Source organism: Emydura macquarii, unplaced genomic scaffold (genome assembly GCF_026122565.2).
Source record: "Emydura macquarii macquarii isolate MOO-44397 ecotype Brisbane River unplaced genomic scaffold, CSIRO-AGI_Emac_v2 contig_1254, whole genome shotgun sequence".
Taxonomy (NCBI): domain Eukaryota; kingdom Metazoa; phylum Chordata; order Testudines; family Chelidae; genus Emydura; species Emydura macquarii.
The window spans coordinates 468308-485603 of NW_027131391.1; the positions used below are offsets into that span (position 1 = coordinate 468308).

The 17296-nt window shown below is 35.7% G+C and overlaps 1 protein-coding gene across 3 annotated transcripts in view; it reads left to right on the plus strand.

Moving 5' to 3' along the window:
* CABIN1 (calcineurin binding protein 1) overlaps positions 1 to 17296 on the plus strand; it is a 202166-nt gene that overhangs the window by 10208 nt on the left and 174662 nt on the right. For all 3 annotated transcript variants that reach the window (XM_067549979.1, XM_067549978.1, XM_067549980.1), the window contains exons 4-15: positions 1225 to 1338; positions 1531 to 1665; positions 1955 to 2135; positions 4703 to 4832; positions 6450 to 6599; positions 7739 to 8022; positions 9487 to 9655; positions 10989 to 11125; positions 11563 to 11780; positions 13737 to 13815; positions 14073 to 14260; positions 16128 to 16277. In XM_067549979.1, the coding sequence (XP_067406080.1) occupies positions 1225 to 1338; positions 1531 to 1665; positions 1955 to 2135; positions 4703 to 4832; positions 6450 to 6599; positions 7739 to 8022; positions 9487 to 9655; positions 10989 to 11125; positions 11563 to 11780; positions 13737 to 13815; positions 14073 to 14260; positions 16128 to 16277 (1935 nt within the window). The remainder of the gene's footprint in view (positions 1 to 1224; positions 1339 to 1530; positions 1666 to 1954; positions 2136 to 4702; positions 4833 to 6449; positions 6600 to 7738; positions 8023 to 9486; positions 9656 to 10988; positions 11126 to 11562; positions 11781 to 13736; positions 13816 to 14072; positions 14261 to 16127; positions 16278 to 17296) is intronic.

A 17296-nucleotide genomic window follows, 5' to 3' on the forward strand; every position in this document is an offset into this window, starting at 1 on the left:
TTATGAGATAGGCATTAAGAGCACTGGATGGGCATCTATAGTTGTATTTTAATAAATTGAAGAAATACACTTATTTTTCTGTAGCTGAGAGTTGGGCATTGCTTCTCCTCAGAAATTACTTTCATGATTAATTCCTCATGGGGATTGGAGTGCCTATCTCTCAGTTCTTAGGCTCCTGTCCTATAAAAAAGGCTGTGCAGATGCAGGAGGCTGCCCACATAGAACTCATTGTAGGAGCTGCGAATTATTTAGCAAAGATTATTGGTAAATCATCATACTTATCAGATGGAAATAGCTAAAAGAGAAGAATGTGTATTTATTGTTAAAACCTTAGATTTTACTACTTCACTTAGGCCTTGTTCACACTGTTTATGAAACCATTTTAGCAGCTACTATATTTAAGTAGAGTTGTTATTAGCAACAGTTGAACTAATTTTCCTGATTAAATGTAGACTCAATACTTAATTTGTGCCAGGGCTGAACCCCGGCACCTCTAGGCTTGGCAGTTCATAGTCCTGGCACCTCTGAGCTTGCTGCGTCAGTTATGAAAGTAAAAAAATTGCTTGAGCCCCGGCACCTCTTTCATTAAAATTAACCACTGTGTAGACTGGGTTTTTTCTGCTGTAGAAATATGCTGAATACTAATTACTTTGATAGGTAGTTTCTTGCATGGTTTTGATAACAAGATGCACAAAAAATATTTTGCAAACTGCAAAGTGAAATGGTGATAGAATCCTAATAACAACAACCGCGCTTAGACCTGGTTTCAGCGGTTGACCTCAATTCAGGAAAGCCTACCTATTTAGAGAGGGTGCTTTATTGTTTATATTAATGAAGGAACATACTTGAAGCCAATGGGATTTAAGCATGTGCTTAAAGTTAAGCATGTGCATGAGTGCTTTCCTAAACAGGGATGGATATAAATGCTTTTCTGAAGAAGGGCCATAGTATGCACATCGTTTAAAGATATATTCAACACTTTTTTTTTTTTTTAAGACACTACTTTTGACTTCCATGTATTTTGTTAAAATCTCTAATTATATGGCAATGATTCTCTTTGGTTGTTCTAATATTTTATTCTTTTATTTGTGAAGACTATTAAATAAAAAGTTAATAAAAAAATAAGTAAAGCAAATCCATTATATAAATTTGCTTCTATTTAAGTGTTGTTCTGCATATGAATTGTAATGATTATGTTGTTAATTTTGCTGTTTTGACTCACAGGAAGCAGAAGCTTTTGCTCTGTATCACAAAGCTTTGGACCTTCAGAAACATGACCGATTTGAAGAGTCTGCCAAAGCTTACCATGAGCTGCTTGAGATTCGTCTTCTGCGAGAGGTCAGTGAAATTTAGATAATCAAAGTGAAAGGCAGCCACATCTTTATTGCATTTGTATCACTGCACTGTGTCTTGGCCATTGATGACTCAAAACCATCCTGTTGGTTGTCAGTTGGCAGGTTGTTTACTGCTGTTTATCACTAGTCTGATTCCTGATGTCAAGGATATATTTGTTTTGTTTACAATTTTCAGGCAGTTCTTTCTGGTGATGAGAAAGAAGGGTTAAAACATCCCGGCTTGATGTTAAAATATTCCACCTATAAAAATCTAGCGCAATTGGCAGCACAACGAGATGACCTGGAGACAGCCATGGAGTTCTACTTGGAGGTACAGTGTAGTCTGAGTAGAATATCGGAGTTTCAATATTTACTTGTCTCGCTGAAGTAGAGGTGTGGGAGCCTCACAATATTTTGTACAAATAATTTGCATGTATTCTGTGTACATTTAGGTAATAAATATGGTATGACTTACTCACCATTTCAGACCCAAAGAACAGTAATGTTCCATCATAAACCTCAACCCCAGCAAATACAAAATATGTAAGGCAGTGTGTGCAAACACATGCACATGTGTATATGTTGATATGTATATGTGGTGTGATATTTATGTTTTCTAGGCTGTAATGTTAGACTCTACTGATGTCAACCTGTGGTATAAAATTGGTCGTGTGGCAATAAGACTAGTGCGTATGCCACTAGCACGTCATGCTTTTGAAGAAGGACTCAGATGTAATCCTGATCACTGGCCTTGTTTAGATAACCTCATCACAGTCCTGTACACGCTCAGTGACTATACAAGTAAGTACAGTTTTATATAATTTTTCTTAAAATACATGCAGTAAATATCAATACAATTAGAACAATACAGTGATGCAGTCTTACAGACACACTATCTTAAACATGCAATGTACTGAAATTATAAGACAGTGTAATGTGTAAGTTTTTCATGATAAAGTATTGATTTATAACTAGTTTGAATTACAGTAACAAATCTGTATCTGCTGTATTTATTTATTGAGAACTATCGTGCTCAGTACTGTTTAAAAAAAAGTATTCTAATTCTGTTCTTTTCTCTTTTAGAATTCCTATGACTTTATTTTAAATAATGGAAAGAAAAATAACTTTATGTCGTTATATATTACAAGTTTATTAAAGGAAGTTCACAAACAGAACACATAAGAGAGGGGCAAGGAAACAAAAGTTCCAACTAGGCATGTTGAGTTGAAATGTGTTCCTTCCCCTCCTCCACAGCCCCACCCCACCAAAAAAAAATTTTTTTTCTTTTCTGTAGAAAATGTTTCAGAGGGAATAAGCAAGGTCCTTGGAGGAACTGGAACTCAATATCCCTGGTTGGATACATGAGTCCTGATGGATTAAATTAAAAATGCACAAAAACATTACATTTTTTATTAAATAAAATTATCTTAAATATGTTGGGTACCTAAGAAAAAAGTTTTATCAGAAACGTTTTGCATTTAAAACCAACTGATTTATTAAACAAAGGACGTATTATCTGCAATCAGAGAATTAAACTGATTGTCTATGGTCACCGAGTCCTTCAGGATTTTAGAATTAGGAGATCTCATCCTCTCACACCTAACTTTTATTATAGAGTGGAAGAGGAAAACAAGCCTTTATTGCTTTTTCAACTCCCAGCTGGTTTCTTACCTTTGAATGAACTAATCATTGAATGGAACTAATTAATGAGGTGAAGAAACTATTCTCTCTGCACCATAGGGTTCCACTCCTCTATAAATAGAACTGTAGTACAACAGAATTCACTATAAGCAGATTCCATTGTAATTATTGAACAATGTGTGGTAGTAATTTAACTATTATGGGTCAGGTAATGCACTCCATGGAAAAATATATGTAGGAAGTTCAGAGTTGTAATTTGTTGAGTTTGTGAGCTATCTTGTCAGTAGACAGAGTTTCTGGGACCACAGGGGCAGCAGGGGACAAGACCCAGCACCTATGTGAATGTCCCAAGATCTGTGAGGGAATTTCACAGAGAACCAGAGATCCACACTATTTTCTCCCCACCGCCCTCTTTTTCCCAGCAGCACAGCTTCCCTAGGAGCTGCACCTTACCACTCTGCCCACCTAATGGGAAGATAATGTAGAATGGGTTTGTGCAAAAGTTCATGCTGATTAAGTCGCCCTTAATTTCTGCTGGAATTTTAGCAAGGGATGATGCCATGGAGAGCAGTTGTCCTTAGCCATGTTCCTTCCAGCAGATCATACAACTCCCGAAAATCCCAAATCTCAACTACCTGCTGTTCCTGAGGAAGGTTCTCTGTGGTCTCAAAAGTGGAGAAATGCAGCATTAATTTCTTTTCCTTCTGCGATTTTAGACCATAAGAACAGGTTATTCACTACTTCTGTCCTCTCTGCACCATGCAGTAAGATACGATATGGCCCTGTACCAGTCTGAAGTTATGAATGGCACTCTTAAACTCTGCTTAAACAGAGTTGGCTGAACTTAGATAAAAGAGTGAAACAGCAAACATTTCAATTGTTATTTTTTAATCCATTTTTTTTCCTGATGGGAGGATATTTATATCTGTGTGGAAGGACATTTAATTCTGTAGGATTTAGAATGGAAGTATCATCTTGAATTGTGATCTATTATACATCAGAGCCCCTGCAAGAAGCTTCCCTATAGACCTCTCTCACTTTCATTCATCTTCTTTGTCATCATTTCCAGCATGTTACCTCCAAGGTTTGAGTATAAAACTACAATATAGTTCATAGCCTGGCATGTTTGTTTATAACTGCAGCAGTTAATGTAACTCACTCTCAGCTTTTAAATTCAGATTTTATGTGGTAGATGAACCAATACAAATGAAGATTAATAAGTGGCTTCGAGATAAGTTAGAGATACAGGGCCTGATCCTATAGGCCTTCCTCATGAGAATAGTCTTAATAGAGTTAATTGGATTATTCCTGTGAATAATGAATGCAGGATATGGCCCTTCTTGCTGTAATGCAATTTGTAATGCCAGAATGTGTAAAAATGCTATAGGATTTCTGTTTTTCAGAAATAGGAGTTTTGAAACAAAAACTGGTGAGAAATGACTTTGTTAAGCTGAATAGCAAAGTTGTAGATTTGTTTTTAGGGGCTAAAACACTTGGGAATGTGGGTTTATGATCAGGATGCCCTGGCAAATTATTTGAACTGTATTTCTATGTGTTTAACCATTTGCAGAGAGAATTACAAACCAATGATTATAGAAATCTTTCAGGTCCAATTGGAAATATTAACAATATTGTTACTAGTTTATATGGGGCCCAGAAGTGGGAACTTTTGAATAATCCAAAGGGTTAAATTGTCCATAATTCTTATTTCTGTTTCCCTCTATTAGCATGTTTGTATTTTATCTGCAAAGCTCTGGAGAAAGACTGCCAATACAGCAAAGGACTGGTTCTGAAGGAGAAGATTTTTGAGGAGCAACCTTGCCTCAGGAAGGACTCCTTAAGGATGTTCCTCAAATGGTGAATCTCATCCTTACTCATCCTACAGTTCCTACATTAGAATTTTAGACTGAGTAGTTCAGAAAGGCTAGTGAGAGCCAACCCTTTAAACTAATAATTGTTCCCTGTAGTCTTTGTCTTCTAGATAAAACCTTATTGCTGCCTTAGGCAGAATAGTCTGTTAATTATTTGCTGCAAGAAGAAAATTCTTTCTGTTAACTGTTCCAAAATTATTTTAATTCCCAGACTTTTAAAAATTCCCATTATTGTGTTTTGCTTTTATATATGATTATAATTGAAATGTGGCATCCACATTCTTTGCCTATTCTTTTCAAGATTTTCTTTTCTAATTAAAATCACTTCTTAATTACCACTTTTCAGGGAGTTTGACTTGGGATCAGCTTTAGCTCCCCCTGAAGTTAATGTAAAGACTTGCACTGACATTAGTGAGAATTGATTAGTTATTAGTTATTGATTAGGTTATTAGTTTTGTAATCTTCTGTGGTATCTTAGATGCAAGAATCCTGTAAGTTTATGTGACCTTTCAGATTATTTATATTAATTCTGAAAACTGTTATGGCAACATTATGGTTGAGATTTTACATTATTACTCTTTATTTATTTATTTATTGTTTATATTATGATAATACTTAGAAGCCCCAACAAAGTTTGGGGTTCCATTGTGCTAGGTATTGTACAAACCCATAATTAGAGAGAGTGTTCTCCCTGCCTTGAAGATTTTATAATCTAATTTGACAAGACAGACAAAAGGTGGGAGAAGCAGAGGAACACAGCAAATTGAAATGATTGGAGTGCTCAGCCTCTGAGTGTGTGAAACATGATTTGAAAGTTAATTTTTTGTGAACATACAGTTAGTTACAGACTCAAATAATCCTACGTAGTTAAGGTGGAGTGTATGCTGGAGAAGAGCAGAAAGGCTGCCAGACCTACTGGGGCTCCTGATGCATCTTAAAGTAGAAGTTTAGTGTAGGTATGGCTTGTTAGTTTGCAAGGAAGGATCTCGCGAATCTTAGAGGAAGGATGATCTTGTTTTTTAACTTGGCTCAGATTTACAAAATATGGGCCTCTCACACAGACTTTCAGTTGGTTCGTTACTGAGGCCATGATTTAGCAAAACTTTAAGCATGTAAATTCAGCAGAGCATTTAACTATCATTTTTCCCCCACAGTCTGATATCTCAAAAACAGTGGAATAGATATTTTTCAGACTCTCCAAAAATTCACTTCTAGACTGAAAATCTCAAGAGATTTTTCAGCCTGAGGTGTGTGTTATTTTTGAGTTACTCAAAACCTGAGCATGCAACAAAAGGAGCTTCTCAACCATAACAATAGCATTGCTATAATCTATCTCACTGCATTCTTACTCATCTCTCACTTTTTAGGAAGTGAAAGAGGAGAATCTGCCTCAAACCGTCTAATTTTAGAATGAACAAAGTTTTCTAGCATGAATAAATTTATATGTGTTTTTATGTGTGATTACTGTTTTTTGCATACTAAGATCATGCTACTGTATTTTTTTTTACCCTACGTTAGAGCAGAATATTTAATGAATTTCTATTTGATATTAAAAAAAAATAAAACAGAACCTATGTTGTCTTCCTTTCTTACCACTTCTCAGTGACATGTCAATTCATGATGTGAATGTGAGTGCAGCTGAAACAAGAAAGATCGTAGATGAAGCATTGGAGCTACGTAGGAAGAGGCAGGCTCTAATGATACGAGAGAGAGAACCAGATCTTAAGCTTGTCCAGCCAATTCCCTTTTTCACGTAAGTCGTCACTGTCTCTGTGAGTTTTATTGCAACACCAATTATCCTCATGGCCATGGTGCATTGGAATCTCTTCAGCATGTATTTTTCCTCATAATATATATTTATTTTTAAAAGTTTCAGCAATCTGTAAGGTGTTTGGCTCTGTTCATGTTTCCATGTTAAAACTGATAAATACCAATTAAAGCCTGCTGAAATAAAGTTGCTGTGTGAGCCAGGAACAAATAGCTAAATTCAGGATATCTTGGCAATAGAAAATTTGGAATTTTCCTGTTTTCATTGGTTTGTATCTGAACTTTAAAGATTTTTTTAACTTGTTCTTAATATTTTTAGCATTTAGATAATGGAGATTTGTAAACAAATTACTATTCTACGAAAATGTTCTGTTGTGCATTTGGATATTCTAGGAATCTTGTTAGAGTATATCTTCTCTTTTAAATATTAGTATTAGGGACTTCTGTAATCTTATTTAGGGCCTGACTCTGCCATCCTTATTTGCACTGAACCGTAGTTAGCTCTGTAATTAATCCCATTTCAGAGCAAATTACTGCTTGCAAGTTATTACTTGCTTTCATAAGGATGACAAAATTTTGCCCTTAACCATTGACTATAATGCTAGATCTGAAAATGGTTCATGTAAAACTGGGTTAATGTTTTTGGTTTTGAGGTGCAGCAATTTCCTCTGGAATTAATGCTGTCTCCTGGTGTGAAGCATATCATGAGCCTCATTTCCCTTCTGTTACACCTGTTTCTCCTGTTCCCAACAGTGGCTTTAGTTGCTGTGGTAATGTTGATCCTGCTCTTTGGTTCAACAGTATATTCCAAGTAGGAAGCAAGAGTCCTGAAACATCTACTCCTGAACTGGAATCCCCAAGAGAAACAATATTCTCCAGCTTTTCTAGTTGCATGACTGATTTTGACTCCATGAGGAATCTATTCCTCTTACATTGCTAAAATCACTTTTTGTACCCTTAATAATTCTAACCTTCTGGAGTAGAACATCTTTACTGTAATTCCTGTATGCTGCAGCAAAGGGGGGTTTTAACTTTAATATAGAAGGTTATATGACAAGAGCTGATGAATAAATGAATAAATTAAGTATTAATAAGGTTGTGATGTGATTGTGTTTTCACATGCAGGTGGAAGTGTCTAGGAGAAAGTTTACTTGCCATGTATCATCACCTGACAACATGTGAGCCTCCTCGACCGAGCCTGGGGAAGAGAATTGACCTCTCAGAGTACCAAGACCCAGTTCAGCACTTGATTCTTTCTCCTACCTCTACTCCTGTCAGTGTTATCCAGCCCAATCCTGTCAGCAGTAATCCAGCAGTTACAATGAGTGACCCAGTATTAACTTACATTCCAGTGACACCCAATTTTTCCAGTCACAGTCATAATTTATTGGAACCAGTAATGCCTATAGGTGAGCAAGGTACTTTAAGTCTATGATTCCAGATAACACTCTTGTCTTTGCAGAAATAAAAGACTCTGCAAAATGTCTGTTGTCTTTAGAAATGAAAGTTTTTATAAACTCTCTTTTAACTGATCCAAAGCATTTTCAATGTATGTGTATTCCAAGTCAGAAAAAGAAAAGTTCAGCCATATAAAGATGTGATATCTGTTTAAAAACAATTACTTTTAAAAAGGGAAAGCTGTCTAAATGGTCAAGCAGGTACTGGTTAATGATTAGCTCTGAGTTCTATCTATCCATTGTTGGTTTTCTATCGAACTCGTCACTGTAGTATCTAATCCCTTCTGTTCTTGACTGTGCTGCTGCCTCATGCCTCAGTTTCTCCACCTTTAAAATAAGGATAATGATGTCGGCCTCCCCTAGGAGATATGTGGCTTAATTTTTTAAAATTTGTAAAGCGCCTTGAGGCTCTCAGATGGAAGGAGCCATAGAAAGACAAAATATTATTTTTAAACAAAATCAGCTGCGGGGCCTGTCCAAATCTCTGCTTCTGTGTTGTTTTTTGTTTGCATGATGATATTCATATTCTCAGATGTTTTAAGATATGTACCATGTAGCGGGATGTAAATGTGTGTGTATCTACCGTGTAGGGGAATGTAAATGTATCTGCATCTATAGCTATTGTTCACAAGGCTATCAGTCTTTGGCTGATGTTCATGGGAATTTACAGATGTTGAAAATATAGGACTCTGCCTGTAGCTTTCTTTAAAACCTCAGAATTGTGCTGAAAGTTTATTAAAAAATCAAGTTTTCAAGCAGTCTGCTGCTTAGTTCAGACCAGTATTTACATGTGTACAAAATGACATGAATATCAAATTTAATTTACTTTGTGTTCAAATTAAAAGAAGAAAAATTAGAATTTGAGCTATGTATTTCTTAATGAAGAGATGTAATTATTTTTGCACAATGTAATAGAATTAATAGATTTGTGAAAAATAGTGAAATCATAATACTTGTTATTGTCAGGGCAGTACCCATGTTCCTCATCACATTTGGTCGTGTACAAATAGGGTTCTCTTTCTGCCTTGACTCAAGTCACTACTGTGCCTTTTCCTGCATATGATATTTGCTCTTCTTTTTTATGGTAACTGTTCTGTGAAACAAAACATGACTTAGGCCTAACTGTAGTTTGATCGGTGATACACATGATTCTGTTTAAGTTCGCTACAAAGGCCAGCATCAAATATACACTTTAAAACTTGGTAATCAAACAGAGTGCTGTGTAAATGATTCTATTCCCATTTAATAGGAATTTTGCTATTGTCTTTAGTAAGAACAGAACTGGGTCCTTGATGTTGCTGTAGAATAAAGTAAATTTAAAATATTCTCCAAAAATCACTATGATATTAAGCAACTTTATCCACTGTGTGTTGTTTGGGAATTTGAGTTTTGAAAACCTTTGATTCTGTTTTCTAGGTGACACATCTGTTAGTGATAAATCCAAGAAAGGGGTGAAGCGGAAGAGAATTACCGAAGATAGTGGTGAAACGGCAAAAAGGCGGTCTGCTAGAGTCCGAAACACCAAGTCTAAAAAGGAGGAGAAAGTTGACTTTCAAGAGCTGTTGATAAAGTTCCTTCCTCCAAGGTACAGCAGACCTTTACTTGTGTTGAGAGTTGTTGGCATTATGTGAAGACCACAGACTATTTAGAGGGAACTGGTCAGGCTTTTACATTGAGCTGCTGGTTATCTGCCCAGGTTCTCAGAGGCACTGGACCATGTTGCTTATTGACATAAATTTAAAACTAAGTCACATTTATAAAAAAGATACTATTAAAACAAAAATAAAACAACTGTAAAATCAATAAAGCAACAAGTTAATCTCAGTATTGGATTGAATTAAATCATCAATTTAGTTGAATCATCAGATTAATAGAACAATTCCTATGAATTCTAAGAGGATTCGAAGAAGGGGCTATCCGTTGGTTAGAAATCCCACCTAACAATTTGACAAAAGTCTATCAGTTCTTTAATTTGAATGGTTAGTATCTTAATATTGAAACTGAATTATTATTTAACGTCTGGAGTACAACCTCAGATCCAGTTATAAAACTTCTTCCTTAAATTTCAGTTCTCGTGTGGTGGCTTTACCCCCTATACCTCCAGAAAAGAGACAGATTATAAACATACAGACTGCAACAGAACGCTCTTGATAAATAGAAGTTGGACAAGTAGTCAGTTTTGATCAGAAATTTCAGATGACAATCTCAAATGTCTCAAGACTTCGAAACATAGAATACACTCTAATCGGTAATTTTTATGAGACAATATTTAGGACAGTTTACCTGGGGAACTTTTCTTTCAGGTGCCTTCCTGGCACGGGCTTATTGGTGCTCTCACACACACATGCATGCACATTGAACTTTTTATATTAACTTATTTTCATAGTTAAGAAGGGGCTATGATTTACACCTTATTGGGTCTGTACTGATCCCAATATAATTGTCAACAGATCAGATTGGTGTTTCTCATTAAATCAGAAGGCACTTTCTGTTTTTGGTTATTGGTTTGTGTGGGATGATTTCAAAAACAAAAATCCTTATAAAAGAGAAATGTTACGTTGCATTGCTAAAAGATTTGGACCTGTTACTACGTGAAATAACAGTGCTGATAATACTGTATTTTGAAACTGAATTCCAAATATTGTCGAGTAGTCTCATCAGTTTCTGATGGTTATTTGCTGGGATTTGCAGTTATCTATAGGCTGTTTCTTTCCAATTTTAGGTGTAACATGCTTGAGTTTTTCTTTCTCTGGTGAAGTCTGGGAATCAGATTTTAATTTCTGATGACACACTCTAGTAGGGTACTTCCATTGTGAAAATGTACATAGCTTGCCAGGTGTAGGCAGTGTTTGTTATTGAAAGTAATATTCAGAATCTCATAAATACTCTTTTACTTGTTTTCACCCTTTTTCACCCAGACTGAGGAAACTGGATCCAGAGGAAGAAGATGATCCTTTCAGTAACTATGAGGTACAGTCAGAGATCAAACAAGAGAATTTCCAGCATATTGGACCACATAGAATGTCATTTGACTCTACAACGTTTATGGAATCTGGTAGGGACTTCAGCATATCCATTTTATTACTTGTTTCCTTTTTTCCCTCATGTTTGCTTTCTTTCTCCCAATTCCTCTCTTGTTTTCTTTATCTTTTTGAGCACAAAAGAATCTGTTCTTTTAAAGGGTTTATTTTAATAGATCAGTTGGCTGAGTTTCACTGTATTAATAACAGAAATTATTTTTGTGTTTTCATTGTGTGTGATCTGTGTTGTGTGCATGTTCTAATTTAATGATTATAGTATAGTCACTTTATTCTGCATAAATTCAGGAGAACCACTGTGTCATAAGGGTGCTATGGGTGTTCTTTACACAAGATGTGTTCTAAATGTCAAAAAGCATTAAAATTATTATTCTTAGAAAAAAGGCAAGGAATTAAGTGTGGAATTAGTTTCAACAAACAGGTTTCATGGATTTTGTGCTCATCTGCTTTCCAGAGAAGCAGGATGTTCATGAATTCCTACTGGATAACCTGAACAATGGTGGCATCCTTGAACTGATGATGAGGTATCTGAAAGTAATTAGCCAGAAGTTCCTGGTGAAGTGGCCACCTGGTTTGTCTGAGGTCGTCCTTAGTATCTACAACAGCTGGAGAAAGCATAGTAGTAATTTGCCCAACCCATTACTGAGGGACTGTAGCAACCAGCACATCAAGGTAAGGAAACATACTCTATTTTTTTGAGCTTCTTAATTTACCCCATCCACTGCACATTGCTCTGTGTGCCTTGAATTTGCCTAACCTCAGTGTAGCAACTCAGATCAGGTTTTACTTCACACTATCTATGTCTGAGATATTGTTAGCCTTAGCTTTAACTTCAGTCAGAAACCAACTTGAGTGCACTGCAGCTGGCACTGTTGTTTCTGTCACTAAATTGCTGAGCATGTCTTACAGTACTTACACATACTTTGATCTTTCATTCCATGTCTGGAGCTGCCTCCTGCATCTCATATGGCACACACAAAGCTTTGTGTTCTGCCTTCAGGGGCTGAGTTGAAGCTGCACCATTCACAGGGTAATTCTTACAGTCTGTTCAGCATTGCTGGTTTGCTCAAAATTCCTGTGGTTTAGATGCCATACCAAAGTTTCAAGTACATGGGTTTTAGGAAAGTCCCAGTTTTAAATAGTGTGTATAGAATGTATAGTGACTTAATTAATGGCAAATTGTTCAGCTTGTTTTTTAAAAAATAATTACATCCCATAGTGAAAGGACAATGACATTTTTTTTCTTTTCCAAATACAGGAATATAATTTTCACAAATACAAAATAGAAAAACAAAAATGATACAGTAAACTGGAACCCAATATGGCTTACTTGAATGCATAGTAAACAGTAAAATCAAAATGTGATATTCCTTGTCCAGTGAGTGCTGTCTATATTACTGTGTTTTTAAGATATTAGCAAAAGTGATTAGACTTGTTGTTGAAGAGTTCTGAATTTGAGTATTTGTGGTAACTACACTCCCAAATAGTTTTCTCTTTTGCTGTTTCTCACATTTCAGCTTTTCCATCACTAGAGTATTTAATGCTGTGCAAAATGAAATTGAGCTTTGAAAATAATAATAGTTTGGTGATTTAAAATAACATACGCTAAACAATCTATGCTAGCATGTATATTTATTGCAACTGTTTCACTTACCGTATTTGTATATGACTACTTGATCCTTATTGCTTATATATTAAATTAAAAAAGCGACATTACAGCAAATTGTGGATGAGATTTTAAACAAATAAATATTAGTAAATTCGAGAGTTCTGATTAACCCCTATTGCTTCTGAATCTTCCCATTTAACTTTAATTATAAATTGGTTTCCTAGATGTCCTGTGTAAGTGTGCCCTTTTGTTTTGAGTTTTTTGGGGGATAGGAATTGACACCTTTGGGTAACAAATACCCAAAGTTTTTTGGGTACAGAGATTTTTTTAACCATATCAGGGGATTTCACCCTCTTCAGATGGCGCTGCAATTACAACCCTGGTTACTATGAAAAAATGCAAAAAAAATTTCTCTTTAATCCACATGACCACCTCTGTAAGAGCTGTAACAGAATATCCCGTGTTTCTAGTAGCAACTCATATCCAGTTTTTTGTTGTTGTTTTTTTAAAATCCTCCCCATCTTTATGCAGAAAGCATTAATGAGCTAGTAAAACTAGCATATGTGCTCAAGTCGTCTTGATTCCTACAACTTCTTAAGTGTCATCTCAGTCTTTTGATGTGTTTTTTCAGATGTTGTAGCATAAAATATTAATGATGAAGCAATTTAAAATGGTTGTATTTCAGATTGAGGATGCTGCCCTTTTCCAAGACTGGGCCAACTGTTCCCTTTAATCTTCTTCCTCACTAGATCGTCTCATCTTTTCACAAACAGACACTTTTCATTCCTCTTTCTAGTTGTAAAAGGCAAGAGGTTTCTTAATCCTACTGAGCATTATAGAAAGAAGGCAACCTCCTTTCCTTAGATAAAAGAAAGCCACGATAGCTGTAGCTTGGAAATGGAAATCACAAAAGAGGATTAATTAGAAAGCATTTCACTTGAAAGGAAACAAACTTCTTTTTACTTTTCCAACCAAGCTTCTTTATATTCTTCCCTGACCTCTTCATCCCTTCACTGTAGGATATGATGCTGATGAGTCTTTCTTGCATGGAGCTACAACTTGACCAATGGCTGCTGACGAAAGGGAAGAGCTCTACAGGTGAGAATTGAATGCTTCTCAGCTAGGCTGTTCTTGCAGTGTAAATTAAATGTGTAAGAAATTTTGAGAGAAATACTGGGCTGTTTCTTCTCCAGATGCAGGTCTTAGCATTGGATGTGGCCAACTGTTCATCAACAATTTTTTATTAGTGTTTGTGTTAGAAGGGTGATGTGAGTGCTGCAACTGCTGCATGTGGAACTCTTTGCATAGGAAGAATAATGTGATTTTATGCTAAACTGTAATTAATTCATTTGCAGTTTCCCCTCGAAATTGTCCTTCTGCTACTGTGAACGGAAAGTTTGGTCCTGATTTCCCAGGATCCCATTTCCTGGGGGACTTGTTGCAGCTCTCATTTGCATCCTCCCAGCGAGATCTGTTTGAGGAAGGCTGGCTGGAGTTTGTGGCTCGAGTGTATTGGCTGAAGGCTCGCTTTCTAGCACTACAGGTTTGTTTTCATTTTGAGTTCAACAAACAGAATTTTTCACATTTAGTATTTTTTAAACAAATGGACTTTAGAATTATTATAAGCAGTTAAAGTGGTGGGTATTGTAAGTCATAAACACACTGGAGTCAAGTCATTCAGGAATCTCTTGACTGATCTCTAATTTGAGTAATTATTTAATTTAATCTAATTTAAAGTAGAGGTTACATTTGTCTATTTTGTTAACTGTTTGGTTTAGTTAAATGCCCCTATGGGGAGCATGTATCATTCAGTAATTAGACAGAGGCAAAGGAACTGGTTGAAGTCCTTACATATTGTACCAGCATTCAATCGTTTTGGTTCATACATGTGTTTAAAGTAGTTTGTCTTCAGTCCCCAGAAACACATTTTGACTGGAGTTGTCCTGGAGTTATGGTGAGCAACTGTGAGACACAAGTTCACTAGCAGACAGAAACCTGGATTCTGAGCTGATAGAATCTAAAATAGAAGCTCAGAATGTCCAAAATGCAACTATGCATTGAGTCAACATTTGTGTGTTGTGATTGATTCTTTTTTCCAATGGAGCCTGATCCTTCTTTTGACAACTACTATTAATTTCATGTGCAAATTTTAAAGCAGTTTGTCCTAGACCCATTGCTCAGGTAAAACAATCCAAAGAAAAGTTATTTATTGAATCCCAGACTTCATCATTATTTTATTTCAAGCATCTGTTTCTTAAGGCAGCAAAGAAAATGTTTACAAATTGTATGTATTTATTTTTAAACTGTTGAGAAGAAAAAATGTGGTTCTGACTAATCAATGTTTAATCAGTAATTGATAAAGTAAAACTTGAGTTGATTTCATATACACCCACTGAATTGTTCATTCCCATTGTATTTTCAAATATAAAAATCCTTCTTTAATGAATCTATCTAACAAAAAAACTGGATTGTTCCATAGAAAAATTAGTGGAGACAGAACCTTCTTTTCATTTATAAACTATGTTTAATTTTTTTATACATCTGAAGTAGAGACTCCTTGATGAAAGTAATTTTATTTTCACTCAAAAATAAAATGTCTCTAGGTTAAAAGGATCTTCTAATTCCCTTTCCAGGTGAAGACAGTTCAAAATCAACTGTCACTGCATAGTCCCAGTAATGAAGAAACATATAGACTTAAGTAATACTCTTTGCTCTGTTTCACTGAAAGATACAGTTTATATGGTTATGACACACATGTAACCCGTCTGTTTCGCAATGGATCTAGATACTTCAATTTAAAAAAACAAAGATGGATGTAGAAAGATAATCTGAAACATAAACATACAATTGGAATCAGGACCAACAACTCTACTTAAACTGAATACAAGTTGTCCAATCAAAAATGTGATCACCTTTTCTAAACAAACTTTCTTTATGACTAGTGCTGTATCGCTTTACCCTTAGTGAGTTATATTTTTCTCCTTCTGCTGCCTCTTTTCCTGTCCTGATCCCTCCCTTTTCGGAAAACTCAAATCTTCTTAAAATGGATAATGTGGGTTGCTCACAGTTAGTTTGTCTTAACCAGTTAGTTGTACATCTCAATAATGTAACCTGAATTTACTCTCTTCTGGATTTAATCTGCCTCCCTTCACTTTCAGAGGGAGGGAATGTTAGTTAATTTATACAAGTAAGTTTTCCTGTTATGTAACTTGAATACCTAGGTGTCTGATTTCCTCCCGCTAATGGTGATTACTAATCTAAATATCAACCATAAGAGTAAAGTACCCTCCTTAATAATTTCCCTAACTCTCACTCACAATGTACTCAGAGAGTTAGTCATTCAGCATTGCCTAGCTGCTTTTGAAGAGTCTCAGGTAGCACTGTTGATTTCCACCTTACTGTTTCCACAGGGTGACATGGAGCAGGCATTGGAAAATTATGACATCTGCACCGAAATGCTACAGAGTTCCACTGCAGTCCAAGCCAAAGCTGGCAATGAACGCAGCATCATGATCCGATTACCTAACCTCCATGTAGATTCGGTTGTTTCTCTAGAAGAGGTAGGGATCAGTTTATTTGTTTGCGTTTTTCTTCTTCTAAGTTCATCCAAAATTGAGGATTCCAGTCAACTTCATTGAGAGGTTTCTAAAGTAGGGCCAAGTCTTGAAAGAAGCTAGAGATATTATTGGTGTATGCCATTTTTACTTGTGCACCGTCCATTTTCTTTTGGGCTGGTAATGTGTTACTTCTGGAGGGAATCTGAGATAGAGAAGCTAAGGGACAAGTTCCTATGCTCTTTAGAGGCATTCATTCCCTAAGGGATAAAAAGCATGTTATGATTTAAAAGAAAAAACAAAAAAACTAGTGTGGCTTTGTATCAACAGTGCTCAGAAACAATGCTGTAGTTGTAAGACTCATTTCAAAATTATTAGCACTTGCCCTGATGGAAGAGTAGCATGTACAGGATGAGCCATCTTAGAGTGAAGAATTTTTTTACAAACCGGGGTAAAACCAACGATTGTGTTTTTCATAGTTAATTGATCTGAATTCCCCTTTTCAGTTAGATATTTTCTTATCTATTACTGCTCCCTGCACAATTCAACTTTGCTTAATAAATAGAGTGAAAAATATCGCTGTCAGGGTGCTGCATTTAGAGCTGTCAATCATTAGACTAGAGTTTTGTTTTGGAGGGTTTCCTATACTTTGAATTCACTGTTGTTCAAATGAACTCTTGACTTCAGCAGTCAGAATTTTCCAGTAAAACATGCAAATGAATGTATACATAAAAAATTAGCCCTCTTTATTCTTTTTCTGTTACTGCTTATATGGGGGAGCTTCAAACACAGGCAATGCCATCTTGATTCCAAAGGCTGATGCATATTCTTTCTCATAGTTAATCAGAAAAATGTGAGATTTTGAGATTTATGGTTCTCATTTAAAAAACTGTAATACTAATTTAAAAAAAAATTAAAGAGAAGTTGGGGTAAATGATAATGGACTGGAAGCTTGTCTACTTTCTTCCTTGTTTCTCTCCCTTACAGTGCTGTAAACTTTACACATCCTACAGCTCTAGCTTTGT